The sequence below is a fragment of the Saccopteryx leptura genome, chromosome 1, assembly GCF_036850995.1.
Source record: "Saccopteryx leptura isolate mSacLep1 chromosome 1, mSacLep1_pri_phased_curated, whole genome shotgun sequence".
NCBI lineage: Eukaryota > Metazoa > Chordata > Mammalia > Chiroptera > Emballonuridae > Saccopteryx > Saccopteryx leptura.
The window spans coordinates 124,802,630-124,817,974 of record NC_089503.1 but is presented as its reverse complement, the minus strand read 5'-3'; the positions used below and the strand labels follow the sequence as shown (position 1 = coordinate 124,817,974).

At 39.1% G+C, this 15,345-nt stretch overlaps 1 protein-coding gene across 8 annotated transcripts in view; it reads right to left on the bottom strand.

Annotated features, from left to right (window-relative positions):
* Positions 1 to 15,345, bottom strand: part of CTNND2 (catenin delta 2) — a 944,271-nt gene that overhangs the window by 361,308 nt on the left and 567,618 nt on the right. For 5 of the 8 annotated variants that reach the window (XM_066374395.1, XM_066374422.1, XM_066374405.1 and 2 more), the window contains one exon: positions 8,536 to 8,857. In XM_066374395.1, the coding sequence (XP_066230492.1) occupies positions 8,536 to 8,857 (322 nt within the window). The remainder of the gene's footprint in view (positions 1 to 8,535; positions 8,858 to 15,345) is intronic. The other 3 variants (XM_066374415.1, XM_066374431.1, XM_066374455.1) reach the window with 1 other exon arrangement.

The following is a 15,345-nucleotide window of genomic DNA, read 5'->3' as shown; positions in this document are numbered from 1 at the left end:
GAGACCACCCACAGGTGGGAGGGGGAGAGAAGAGAACATTTTAATTTCTACTCATTTGTTTACCTGAACAAAATAAAGAAGTGAAGAACTGTTATGTGCACCTCATGGATTGGCGAAAGGTCTCTCACTGGGCCCACATTTCAGATGATAACATGTCTTTTACAAGAAGTTCCAATAGGAGGGGTTGACAGTAACACTTCTGCTTATTTACTTAGGGTTCCTTATTGCTGCTGATGTGTGCTGGTTCATACAAAATTTTAGATTATATTACTTATCTTTAAACCAACCCTCATAATATGAACAAGATAGCACTAATAATTCTCACATGTCCAAAAGCCAAGAAATGGCCAAGCTCACTCATCTAGCTACACCTGAAGCGATGGACACCAGTGATTTTTTTTTTGTTTGTATTTTTTCGAAGTTAGAAGTGGAGAGGCAGTCTGACAGACTACTGCATGCGCCCGATGGAGATCCATCTGGCATGCCCACCAGGGGGCGATGCTCTACCCATCTGGGATGTTGCTCCATTGTGGTCAGAGCCATTCTAATGCCTGAGGTGGAGGCCATGGAGCCTTCCTCAGTGCCCAGGCCAACTTTGCTCCAATGGAATCTTGGCTGTGGGAGGGGAAGAGAGAGACAGAGAGGAAGGAGAGGGGGAGGGGTGGAGAAGCAGATAGGCGCTTCTCCTGTGTGCCCTGACCAGGAATCAAACCCGGGACTTCCACACACTGGGCCAATGTTCTACCACTGAGCCAACTGGCCAGGGCCATGGACACTAGTCATTTTAACCTGTAAAAACAATAATAATCTGCTCAGCTCTAACCCATTTAACTGTATTTCTCTTTTGAAATAAAAATTTTTATGATTAAAAATGTAAACAGAAATAGAAACCTTTCGTTATGTTGCTTCATCTTTAACATACTGTTTTCAGTTCTTTCTTTAGTGTTTTTTTATTACAAGCATAAATTATACCCTAGTACTGTATACCAAAGCATGTGCAGTTAGTGGAGTAGTGTCTCCCTAGAATTCACCACTAGTCAGAAGCTCAGAAAGTGACCTTATTTAGAAACGGTCTTTGCAGATGTAATTAAGTTAAGACAAGGCCACACTAGATTAGAGTAGATTCTAAATACAATGATTGGTGTCCTTATAAAAAGAGAAGAGACACAGAGAGAATTAGAAGACCATGTGAAGATGGAGACAGAGATTGGAAGGATGCAGCCAAGAGCCAAGGAACAACAGGGCAGCTGGGGCTGGACGAGACAGGGTGGGCTCTTGCTAAGGCCCTTGGACAGAGTGTGGCCCTGCATCAACACTTTGATTTTGGCACTACTAACTTCCAGAACTGTGAGAGAACAAATCCACCCAGTTTGTGGTAATTTGTGATGGCAGCTTTAAGAAATTAGTATATCACGTTTATAATTTATAAGTAAAAAAATATCCATGCATGGAGGTGCAAACTAACATTTTTTTTTGATTGGTTGTGTAGACAGGGAAGTTCAGAGACAGCTGCCTCAGTCTTCCCAGCATCCTAGCAGAACCAGGCTGGGGTGATTCAAACAGGACCCGCCCCTCCATTTTTAGCCTGCTTTTCTTTTTAACTGTTCTCTCTGCTTAAAAAACTTTCTTTCTTTCTTTCTTTCTTTCTTTCTTTCTTTCTTTCTTTCTTTCTTTCTTTCTTTCTTTCTTTCTTTCTTTCTTTCTTTTGTGACAGAGACAGAGAGAGTCAGAGAGAGGGACAGATAGGGACAGACAGACAGGAACAGAGAGAGATGAGAAGCATCAATTCTTCGTTGCAGCACCTTAGTTGTTCATTGATTGCTTTCTCATATGTGCCTTGACTGGGGGCTACAGCAGACCGAGTAACCCCTTGCTCAAGCCAGCGACCTTGGGTCCAAGTTGGTGAGCTTTGCCCAAACCAGATGAGCCCGCGCTCAAGCTGGTGACCTCAGGGTTTCAAACCTGGGTCCTCTGCATCCAAGTCCGACACTCTATCCACTGAGCCACCACCTAGTCAGGCTCCTATTTTTTTTTTTTATGTGTAAATATCATCTACCCCTCAGAGTTTGTGCCAAACACTCAATTCATCCTTGGTACTTCCTTTACCACCTCTGTCTTCTTTGCTTGATGCATCAAGGTCATTTGTGATGTAGCTTTCTTATGTCACTCTGAAAGCTCCTATAAGAATCAAGCTGTTTTCATGCCATTAACATATCTGCAGGGCCCAACCTAGAGCATCCCACGGAAACCTCACTTGAACACACTGGTATCCTCAGATGGACCTGGAGAGGGCAGCCCAGAGGAATGAGAGCTGCAGGCTCTGTCCTTGGGCCAGCTCTGGCTATGTTTTAATCAAACCTTGTTGAAGACATATGTGTATGCCTTTGAAAACTCCAAGTGACAAGAAGCAGTGAGTATAGTAATTATAGTAAATGACAAAGTGGGGACCAAGAAAAGATTTCTACAGTGTCCAAAAAATGGCATCGCCTAATAAGAAACAAACGTAAAGTACTTCATGAAGTTAAAAAGAAAATTAAAAATTTGAGGTAAAGACAATTGATGTATAACTTTGCAGAAGTCACATGTGAAAAGACATGACATTTTATTTGAATGTAGAGTAACTATTTGTATCTGTCTTCAGAGTGGTTAGAAACAAGGAGTTAGAAGTCAGACAGACTTGGGATCAATTTCTAGCTCTCTCTGCCTCAGTTTCCACATGTAAAATGGGCACCAGAAAAAAAATGACAGAGAGATTTAGAGAGGTTTAATAAAATAACGAATATAAAATGTTTAATGCTGAGCATAAAACATATTACTTAAATAATTTTAATTGTTATTGTTATCATCATTGTTATAAACATTTTTCTCATCTTAACTCTCAAGAAAACCTACTATGATCCCAGGTTACCCAGAGGTATCACTTGTTCTCTTCCTGCATGACCGACGACAGGTGAGACGGACCTAGGACGGAGGCTGGCCACTGCAGGGCTCCAGAGAAGAGCCCTGGCAACGACACCTCGCCGAGGGACTGCAGCCGGCCCGGGAGCGGGAGGCCTGGGCCGGGCTGATGTCTAACGTCTGTGTCCCAAGGCTGTCTTTTGAAGAAGGGATGCGTGTTTCTCGTGCGACTGCTGCAGTCAAAAATAAGATTAGGTAATAAATGTTCAAGAGATGCAGGTTTTGTATCAATATAAATTAGTTTTCAAGGTTTGAGTTTTTCAAAGAATTAATAAAATTCTTCCAGATGTGGTGCGTGGCCTGTTGTTAGAGGCATTCAGGCAAAGAGTGAATAGCCACTTGTCAGACTTGTTTTCTGAATAAATGACTTCCAAGTGTTCTTCATGCTCTGAAGGTCTTTAAATTGTGCATGCTTTATTTTCCCCTCTGACCATACTCAGGTTAAATAAGTGATTTCTGGGCCTTTGAAATGGAAAGCAAATTCCCCAGAGTCATTACCCAAAATAACTAAACTATATGTGAAGGCTATCATATAACTGTTTCACTGCAAACACTCCAGTTACGTTACTTAAGTTGCATCATAATAGTACTTTAAACTTTTTTTTTTCTTTTTCTTTTTTGTATTTCTCTGAAGTTGGAAACAGGGAGGCAGTCAGACAGAGTCCCGCATGCGCCTGACCAGGATCCACCCGGCACGCCCACCAGGGGGTGATGCTCTGTCCATCTTGGGGCATCGCTCTGCCGCAATCAGAGCCATTCTAGCACCTGAGGCAGAGGCCACAGAGCCATCCCCAGCGCCCAGGCAAACTTTGCTCCAATGGAGCCTTGGCTGCGGGAGGGGAAGAGAGAGAGAGAGAGGAAGGAGAGGGGGAGGGGTGGAGAAGCAGATGGGCGCTTCTCCTGTGTGCCCTGGCCGGGAATTGAACCCGGGACTCCCACATGCCAGGCCGACGCTCTACCACTGAGCCAACCGGCCAGGGCCAGTACTTTAAACTTTAATAAAAATTTAAAAGTATTTTTCAAATCTTCACCTTTCAAAAAGCATTTTGTAGGCTATGTTGTTTCTCAAATGCTCAGTTCCCTATCTGTGTGATTTTTAAAAATTGGACAGGCAAACAATGAAGAAAAAACATTTCAAAACACTCTAACACAGGTGGACCTAAGGATATATTTATAAGCAGTATCAGTTAAAAAATCCAATAATATAATATCTGGTAATAACATTTTATTAATATATTAAATGTAGCAGATAAAATACAGTAGAAATGTACTAGGTAGTTCCTTAAAAAGGCATATTTCTATATTATTGGTCAAATAATATGGCTTGAAACAACACATGGTCTTCAAGTTTGACAGAACCCAGGGAAATGCAGGTGCTAATCTGGGCCCAAATACAGCAGCAAAGATGGGCCATCGTTACTTATTTCTGTTATGTTGAATAATAATAAAAAAAGGAGATAGAGTTTTATTGTAAATTATGTTTAAAATCATTTTGATTCATTAAGTATGTTTGAAAAATTGTTTTTGGAGAGTACATACATCAAGGATGACAGTTTCTTCAGACGGGATTAATCAAACATGATTAAAAGACGCTATTCCTACTAAAACCTACATATTAAGTTACATCAGTAAATACCTTAGCCAAAGTGAAAAGCCAAACTTTTCACTTCTTTTCGGTGAAAAGCCCAAAGTTCTACAACAACAATCTATATGACTAAGTCAAACAAGCTAGAAAACTCCAACGGTTCAGAATCAATTTAGAGTACCTCAAATAAATTCAGGGGTTTCAGTTTTGCTTTGTATTTCTCTAGTTATTTTACTGATCGCATTTTCAAAGTCAGAATGCTATGACGTCACTTTTCACATCATTGATACCTCATACATATAATTTACTTATATTTGACCTATAACCTGGAAAACAACAGTATGTAAAAGCAGTATTTGATAGAGCATCAAAATTATATTAGCCATGATAGTAATTCTTCATAAATTTACATTTTATGAAAGATAACATGTAATTAATAAATAAAAACCTCTCTATAAATATGGTTATAAAGTAAAATTTACATATAAATAAACATTTTCAAAGTGATAGCTCACTTTAAAAAAGAAATCTCCTATATAAAAGGTTTCTTCTTTTATATATTTTTGCAAGAGAGACAGAGGGGGACAGACAGGAACAGACAGACAGGAAGGGAGAGAGACGAGAAGCATCAACTTGTAGTTGAAGCACCTTAGTTGTTCACTGATTGCTTTCTCATATGTGCCTTGACTTGGGGTTACCAGCCAAGCCAATGACCCCTTGCTCAAGCCAGAGACCTTAGGCTCAAGCCAGTGTACCCTGGGCTTCAAACCAGTGACTTTCGGGCTCAAGCAAGTGACCATGGAGTCATGTTTATGATCCCATGCTCAAGCTGGCGACTGCACAGTCAAGCCAAATGAGCCTGTCCTTAAGCTGGAAATCTTAGGGTTTCAAACCTGAGTCCTCAGTGTCCCAGGCCTATGTTGTCTCCACTGCATCACCGCCTGGTTAGGCTAAAAGGTTTCTTCTGTGCAGAGTGGGAGACAGTTCAAAGTGAAAAGACCAAGGTTTTGCAACAACAATCTATATGACTGAGCCAAGCAAGCTAGAAAACTCCAATTCTTCAAAACCAATCCTTTCGTATTTCAGGCTTAGGTGTTGATAAACTAAGAACTTATAGAGGGCCTCCAGTTTCAAGTCTAAGGACTGAATTGAGGCTATCTTGATTTCAAATTCTTATTTTTAAGTGCACATTTTGAAAATGTCTCACTGAATAATACTAAAATTCTTTAATAGAGAAAAGACACTGGTCTGCAATAAGAGGAATAAGGCAGATATCAGAAAAGGGAAAAAAACAAACAGTAAAACAAAGACCATACATCCAATAAGCAATGATCAGCGAGACTAGAGGTACTCAGACGACGGGCATCACGTCCCCTCATCCCAGCTCTTACACACAGACACCTGGTACTACCACCCTCCGAAAAAATTGCAAGAGAAGTGAGTATATTCTTTCCATTTCCTTCTTATTTTTTTATATAGAAATGGAAACGTTCACGCCAATACATGCCACAGTGCCCGAAAAGTGTGGAGTTTAGCTGCGTACCCAGGTGCCAGCATCGTGTTCCTCGATAAGTCATCTACACACCTATTTTCCTTCTATTTAAGGCACAGCATATGGAGACATTAGTTTCCCCACAAAGAAGAATTATATCAAAGAAGTAAGTAAAAGTGCTTTAAGAATTGTACTATGAAGATATGATATGTTTGTAACAGTAAAGATACTTACATGGTCTGGTATTTAATGACAAATAAAAGTTCAACACTCTTTTTAAAAACATATGTACAAGAGCTGAAATAAGCCTAAAGAAAAAGCTTTCATTATAAGCCATAATGGAAAAATCAATAATTTTTAATGCTAGAGGTTAAATGTATTAGTTCTAGTAACAGTCACTTGGGAAAAATAAAAATCTATTATTTGAAGGATAATGCAAAAATTTTGTCATAAAAATTATTAGATTTTGAAGTGCATATTAGATTTGAGATGGCTCTCAATTAAATCTGAACACTTTAACATAGTCCTTTATTTTAAGACCACTGCACAAGCAAGGCCTTGTATTTTATATTCCATCCATTTTTCATGATGCCAGGTTATTAAGCAACAACTGTTCAGTTTGGGTTCTAGATCTGGTTCTGTTTTACTTGTGTGGCTGGGCTTAGTATGGTGGTATGATTTCCTTTTTGAGAATGAACACATATTTAAGGCCAGTGCCTACCATTCTTGAAAGTAATAGTGAATCTGTAATTCATACAATGCTAATTTGCATACAAATTTTGCACATACAAAAGATTAGTGGCCAACATTTTCCTATTCATTCTAATGTTTCTTATTGGTATTTCTCTCTTTTGGTTGATAATGTGCACTCAATAAAATTAAGTGACCTAATCCATAACTTGGAAAGGCAAGAGCCATGACAATATACTGAAAGGGGAAAAAAGGCTATAAAAGTGACAGTAATATAAAATGGAAAGGATATGCCACTTAGTAAAATAAAATGCATTTAGCACAGAGTAGAAAATAAAGAGCTTATCTGTAGCTAGAGAAGCATAAATGTGGTTTCTTATTAAGCCAAATTCCCCTAATACGAAAATTTAAAACCTTCCCATTAGAGAGAAAACATTTATCCTCAATTTAAATATAGAATGTTAAATAAAGCAGTGCCAATTCAACATTCTACTTTGCATTTCTTAAGAGTTTACTATTACTTTATTTCTATATGTTTTCAGTTGCCTGTCAAAAAAGATTATTTAAAAAATTGAGTGTTCAGCTGTTATCTGAAGAACATTCTATCCACACATGACCAGAACACATAAGGATTATGAGATTTCAGGACCAAAACTATATAGATTGCTGTTGAGGTAAAAAGCCCAATAAGCAGGATGCTGCACAATGTAAATATAAGTACACTTCTTACTTCCAGTAGTTAACAGTGAGCACTTATTACAATTCACTTTTACAATGGAGGTCCAATCAAATATACTATTTAGCATGAACTCTCCAGAGGCGATGAAATTGTGCTAATGTAGCTATCTCAAAGAATAAGACCATCAAATAATCCCAATCTGCCTTTCACTTTGTAGAAGCTATTTCTTTTTACAAAATAATCTATGCAAGCCCCTCCACACAGTACATATATGCACTTGTGTGCTCTATCAGAGAAAACTCCAGAAGATGAATTTCAAGTATGCCACCAGAGTCAAGTCACATGCCCTGCTACAAAGAAATACAGAAATCTGACCTATCTGTGGTATTCACAGATGCAGATATGTATTTATGGGACTCTATCAGCATAAATCAACTGGCTATGAATAAAACATCATTTCATTCTGAAGGAATTCAATTCCAACTTCAGAAGTAGAGCATCACTAAATCCCTTGCCACAGTTGAAAAAAGAAAGCCAAAAAGAAACACATTTCAACCTAACAATATCTTTAACACACTATATTCAAGTTTCTATCAATGCCCAAACAACCTTAACCTCATATTGACTTTTAGACACAGAAAAATAAAGGTAATATGGGTTTCCTAAGTTTTCAATTTTTAGTATAGCCCAGTATATGGACCATTTTACACGCTAATAAACAGAAACATACATAGTGACAGAGCATGCGTCCATCGAAACAGTAAAATACCTAGTCCATGGTATTTGAAATCAAATGAGATCATCCTCAATCCTTAGTTTCCTCTGCATTAAAGAGAGCTGTTCTAGATCTTGTCACAAAATAGCTAAAACCTCAAGCACCTGCTGATGTTTTACTCAAAAGATCATCTGTATTATTTTCTGTTGAGCCACAGAAGATACTAGAGATCTATGACCAATATCCATATTCCAAATCAGACAAAGGATTACAAAACCTAACTAAAGGTAACCGTTTAATACTTAGATCATGACATGAATGCAATAAAGTGCTGTGGGGGAAAATAATGCCATACAATACCTGGTTAGAAAGCCTCATTGGACAAAAGTAGGGAAAAGGAAAAGGTTTGTACCCACCTGGGATCTTTCTGAATGCTATCAATGGACGGGGATCTGGCCAAGGTGCCTTCGGGCGGGAGGGTAGGGCCGGATTTGCTGTACGGAGACTCAACAGAGGGACAATACTGCAGCTGTCGGTAGGGGTCCGCGTAATTGGAGGCTGGGCCGGCGGCGTAGCTGGCCCGCTGGAAGGTGGCCGTGGCAGCATTCTGTGGGCCATGCTGGCTGCCTGTGCGCTGCAAGGGGACGGAGTCGACACCAGGGGAAGATGGGGCTAGGACAGGAAAGTGGGGACAAAGTAAAAAATTGAGGACCTGCTCACAGAAACGGTTAACCAGGTCTAGGCAGGGGGAAAAATTACACACATAAAAAACAACAAGGGTTTGAAAGAATAAAAATAAAATTGGTCATCTTTGAAATATTCAATGTCATCCAGTAAAATAATAATTAGCATGCGATTTCAGAAATAAACCTTTCAGCTCTAGAGAACAATGCATCTGTTTCTGTTCGTGGCTTACCAACATCCAAGAGAAAGTTTGTTAATCTGATGTAAATTCCATGTGAAACCAAAACCCAGATGTTATACAGGGGGTATTTTATAGAGAATCATGGACAGTTACTTATTGTTCATGTTAAGAAAATTCATAACGTGTTCGTATATGTGGTCTTACATTAAGCTTATGAAGGACATGAAATAAACTTAGTAACACAGTTAATTTTCTTGAATTAAAAAAATAAGGGAAAGTGAGAGGGAATGAGTGGGTGGAGGTGGGTGGAGGTGGGTGGAGGTGGGTGAAGGTGGGTGGAGGCGGGTGGAGGCGGGTGGAGGCGGGTAGCGGCGGGTGGAGGCGGGTGGAGGCGGGTGGAGGTGGGTAGCGGTGGGAGAAGGTGGGTGGAGGTGGGTGGAGGTGGGTGGAGGTGGGTGGAAGTGGGAAGTGGTGGGTGGAGGTGGGTGGAGGTGGGTGGAGGTGGGTGGAGGTGGAGGTAGCGGTAGGTGAGGCTGGTGTTTCCCTAATTAGCACTAGAGCAGTAAATGCAAGACTGCTCTGTTTCCTGTAAAGAAACTCTCAAAAGATTTTCATATACTTCTTTTCAACTAGAGCTGTCACAGTAACAAACACATTGGGAGAAGGGCAGGAGTGCAGGAGAAGGTGTAGGCCAGCCCAACTGTAGCCCAGGCACCATAAGGAGTTTCGTTGGCTTTCTCAGAGTATTTGCATCTTTTCAATGTGCCGAAATTCTTTGGAGATTTTACACCAGTTACTAAAATCAGTATGACTAGTTCCAAACTGAATTTCAAGTTTTTGTTTCCTTCCTGGATTCTTTTCAGTTCATTTCATGTTACAAGTTTTGAGATTCTCTGGATCTCGAAAAAACTGACACTTAGGGTTTTAGTTGATATATACATTAAAACAGCATCTTTCATATTACTAGAATGTGACGGGGTATTAACTGCTGCAACAATTATTGGCCATGATCAATTTTAGACAGGCTATTTACTTCCTGGCCTCGTAGATGAGAATATATCTCCAATTCAGCCAGTGTTTAGTATGCCCCTTTTTACCGGGGGTGCACCATACGGCATCAGGTTCCAATTCTAAATCACCTCCCTATAATTCTGACTTTCTGAACTTCTTAGTATATAATAATAGAGCTTATTTTACCCTTTCTTACATTAAATGATATATGCCAAGCCAAACACAAAAGAAGTTAAGTCACATTGAAAAAACAATTGTTAAAAAAAGTTAAGGAAATTTAGTTCAAGTGACAAAACAGTCACAAAGTCAACAGGAAGAATATAGTCTAATACTGAGGACTGACTTTTAAAAAAATTATTATTATTTTTTTTTGTATTTTTCCAAAGTTAGAAGCGGAGAGGCTGTCAAACAGACTCCCACATGTGCTCGACCGGGATCCACCTGGCATGCCCACCAGGGGGTGATACTCTGCCCATCTGGGGTGTTGCTCCTTTGCAACCAAAGTCATTCATGCACCTGAGGCAGAGGCCATGGAGCCATCCTCAGCACCCAGTCCAACTTTGCTCCAATGGAGCCTCGGCTAAAGAAGGGGAAGAGGGAGATAGAGAGGAAAGAGAGGGGGAAGCAGATGGGCACTTTCTCCTGTGTGCCCTGACTGGGAATCGAACCCAGGACTTCCACACACCAGGCCAATGCTCTACCACTGAGTCAACTAGCCAGGGCCAAGGACTGACTTTTAATTAAGAATTTAGTGCTTTTCATTTCCATTGAGCTTTTGATACTTAATCTTACAATAACCAAAATTACAGAAATAGGCACCATGACAACAAGGTAAAAACAAGAAAAATATTTAAGAAAAACTTTCTAAGCAGAAAGTGTGTTGATTTCTAGAGGAGCAGTCTTTTGAAATGATGAGGGTTTCCCTGTTGGATTAAGTTTCATAATGATCAGAGTAGAGAAGTAAACATTAAATTTACAATGAGAAAATTTGTTTTTATGTTTTTATGCAATTTCTGGAAGATTTATATTTTCTCCAAAATACTATACATTTGTCATTTAATGTTATGTTTTTAAAATGTATGAACAATGCACTCTATATTATGGTGAAAGGGGTTTTAAATTTAGGTCAGGTATAACCTTGATCTTAGAAGAACAAATGCAGAAAGGTAAACAAAATTTCATTTTTTAAAAGAGTTGTGATAGGCTAACCACCAAATCAAGGGCCAAAGAGGAAAACCAAGTACAGCTGACATTTTTCAGATAAATGCATTTTTTTTGTTCAGAAAACTAAATATTTACATTTGTGAGCCTGATGCAAATGGTTACTGATATCAGAAAAGAAAGCTTTTTCTATGCCAAATTATTCATTACTAATATAATAAATACAATGATAACAGGAAGGAGAAAAAAATGGCAGAAATAAAATAATATTGAAATTCAAATAATATAATTGTTAACAGAAGACCACAACAAAACAGGATATGTAAGGTGAACAACCTGACTAGCCACATCAAAAAAACTCTCTAAGGCCATAAATTAAAGGAGCCTATAAGGAGAGGAGTTTAAGAAAAACACTTTCGGCAGCAGACATAAAAAGATGGAGACTATCAGGCAGATTATGTCAAAGTGTGAAAATAGTGTGCGGAGTGCAGTTAATTTTGCAGAAACAAGAAAACAACATTTCAGAATATGAGGAGGAAAATGATATAAAAGAAAATTTGTGAATGTCATTAGGCTCATATTTGTATTTTAGTTCAGCCTTTTTGGGGGATAATATCATAAAACTTATTCAGAATTTGGCTGCCATAGAGAATTGGGTTCATATCCAGCCTATTGGTCAATTCTTGATATTGGACAAGATAACAGAGTTCTCAAGCTCTATTTCTTGACTGTTGTTTGCTTTAATTGCATGAAAAGCATTAAATACCTAACATGTAGAATATGTTGAACAAATGAGGTATTATATTTATTAACATTTTCAATCAACTGATATTAGAATAGAGATGATAGTGAAGAGCTTCACATCACATTGAAGGACCACCCAACCCCCTCTACAAGGCATCAGAGCCTCACTGAAGTATGTCACACTCCATGGGGTTGGCCCCTGTAGAGCTGACCCTCCACGATGGTCACAGCTAGTACTTGCAGCTGACTTGGCCTGGGGGAAAATCCCTCCTCTTGAGATGCCAACATCAATGAAGTCTCAACTATAAGAGGAAGGTGTACACAACTCATGCAGGGGTTATAGCTCAAGTGCTCAGCTCGGGAGATTGGCGAGGCTGTGTCACTACAGGACATCTATTACATAAGGCCTCTCGTATCAAGTCCAGGAGACATAGTAGCTCTACCTGATATATAGAAACAAACACAGGGAGGCAGCCAAAGTGAGAAGACAAAGAAATATGTCCCAAATGAGAACAGAACAAAACTCTAGTAAAAGAGCTAAACAAAATGGAGACAAGCAATCTACCAAATGCAGAGCTCAAAATACTGGTTATAAAGATGTTCAATGAACTAGGGGAAGAGTGGATGTAGAAAGAATTTGAACAAAGAGGCAGGAAACATAAAAACATAGATGGAAAACATAAAAAAGAACCAGTGAGAATTGAAAAATACACTAACTGAAATGAAGAATACATTACAGGGAATCAAGAGTGAAGTAGATGAAGTAGATAATCAAATCAAAGATTGGGAAGATAAGAAAGCAGAAAACAATCAGAACAGCAGGGGAAAAAAAGAATCCAAAAAAATGAGGATAGTGTAAGGAGCCTCTGAGACAACTTCAGTTGTACCAATATTTGCATCATGGGGGTGCTATAAAGAGGAGGGAGAGCTCAAGAAATTGAAAACCTATGTGAAAATAGGTTATAATGACAGAAAATTCTCTAAACTGGTGAAGGAAATAGACAAACAAGTCCAGGAAGCAGAGTCCCAAACAAGATAAACCCAAAAGGCCCACACCAAATCACATCATAATTAAAATGTCAGAGATTAAAGACAAAGAGAATCTTAAAAGCAGTAAGAGAAGAGCAGTTAGTTACCTACAAGGGAGTTCCCATTAGACTGCCAACTCATTTCTCAGCAGAAACTGCGCAGGCCAGAAGGACTGGCATGAAATATTCAAAGTGATATAAAGCAAAGCCCTATAACCAAGATTTATCTACCCAGCAAAGCTATCATTTAGAATCGAAGGGCAGATATAAAGGTCCTCAGACAATAAAAAGCTAAAGGAGTTCATCACCACCAGTATTACAAGAAATGTTAAAGGATATTCTTTAATAATAATAATAATAAGGAAAAAACAGTCAAGAACATGAATAATAAATAAAATGGCAATAAATAGATCTCCACCAACAATTACTTTAAATGAAAATGATTAAATGCTCCCTTGTCTAATTGTTTTCTGATGATTAGATTAAAATTTAAGCATTTTCGCAAGAAAACTACATAGATGATGCTGTATATTTCTCTACTACATCAGGAATCACACAATACTAGTTTGTTTCATCACTGAAGAAACCAAGTTTGTTCAGTGTATTTAATAAGTAATCTGTAGGGTGCTTTGAGTTCCTATGAATATTTGGTTCCCTACTAACCATTCATCCAATTGTCTTAATCAACTATCCACCAATGGTCCCTGTTTGAATAGAAGATTACAATGGTGGATGCAAAACAAAACAAAACAAAAATCATTTGGAGGCCAAATGGATAACAAAACAAGATACTTACATATACTGTCTCATTATAAGAGACTCACTACAAATAGAAAGATACACACGGACTGAAAGTAAAGTGATGGAAAAATATATTTCATGACAATGGAAAAAAACTAAAGCTGGAATAGCAATATTTATACTAGATATAATGCACTTTAAAACAAAGACTATCTAACAAGATACAGGAAGGACCCAGCAGTTTCATTTCTGGGTATTTATCTGAAGAAATCCAAAACATTAAAATGAAAAGACATATACATTCTTATGTTCACTGCAGCATTATTTACAATAGTCAAGATATGGAAGCTACCTAAGTGTCCGTCAATAGGTGAATGGATAAAGAAGAAATGGTGCATATATACAACGAAATGACTCAGTCATAAAACAAATGAAATCTTGCCATCTGCAACAACAAAGATGGAGTTAAGAGGTATTGTGCTGAATGAAGTAAGTCAGACAGAGGAAGACTAATGCCATATGATTTCACTTATGGGTGAAATCTAAAAAACAAAATAAACAAACAAGCAGAACAGAAACAGACTCAGAGATGCAGAGAACATTTTGACAGTTGCCAGATGGAAGGGGGATTGGAGAGATGGGTATGGGTGAAAAAGGTGAAGGAATTAAGAAATACTAATTGATAGTTACAGAATAGTCATGGGGATGTCAAGTACAGCATTAGGAAACACAGTCAATGATATTGCAATACCTATCTGTGGTGTCATATGGGTACCAGATATATTGAAGTGATCTTTATTAAGTTATATAATGTCTAATCACTGAATTGTACACCTGAAACTAATGCAATATTGTAATGTCAACTGTAATTAAAAAATTAAATATATATATTTAAAGTAAAGAAAATAAAGAGGATAAAAAAGGAAGAGGGGGCCCTGGCCGGTTGGCTCAGCGGTAGAGCGTTGGCCTGGCGTGCGGGGGACCTGGGTTCGATTCCCGGCCAGGGCACATAGGAGAAGCGCCCATTTGCTTCTCCACCCCCACCCCCCCCCTCACCCCCGCTCCTTCCTCTCTGGCTCTCTCTTCCCCTCCTGCAGCCAAGGCTCCATTGGAGCAAAGATGGCCCGGGCGCTGGGGATGGCTCCTTGGCCTCTGTCCCAGGCGCTGGAGTGGCTCTGGTCGCGGCAGAGCGACGCCCCGGAGGGGCAGAGCATCGCCCCCTGGTGGGCAGAGCGTCGCCCCTGGTGGACGTGCCGGGTGGATCCCGGTCGGGCGCATGCGGGAGTCTGTCTGACTGTCTCTCCCCGTTTCCAGCTTCAGAAAAAAAAAAAAAAAAAAAGGAAGAGGGGCAATATCACATTGGGGTGAAAGGCCTTTCCTCTTAGGCACCAGAACTTCATAGCTCTTGTAAGTGCTTTACTTGCGTAAGAGCTCATATCTGTTCCAACAATCCTCTAAGAGAGCAAATACTTCATTGGCACTTTGCAGATGGGAAACTGAGACACAGAGACCTATGTAACTTGTCAAAGTTTGGCTGATAGCTCGTAAATAAGGAATTCAAGCCCTTGCGTTCTGCTTCCAGCACTTATGCTTATAACCACTACCTCAAACTGGATTGAGTTTAAAACCTCAACTTACATATTAATGAATTACCTAACATGTTGGAAGACTTAGAA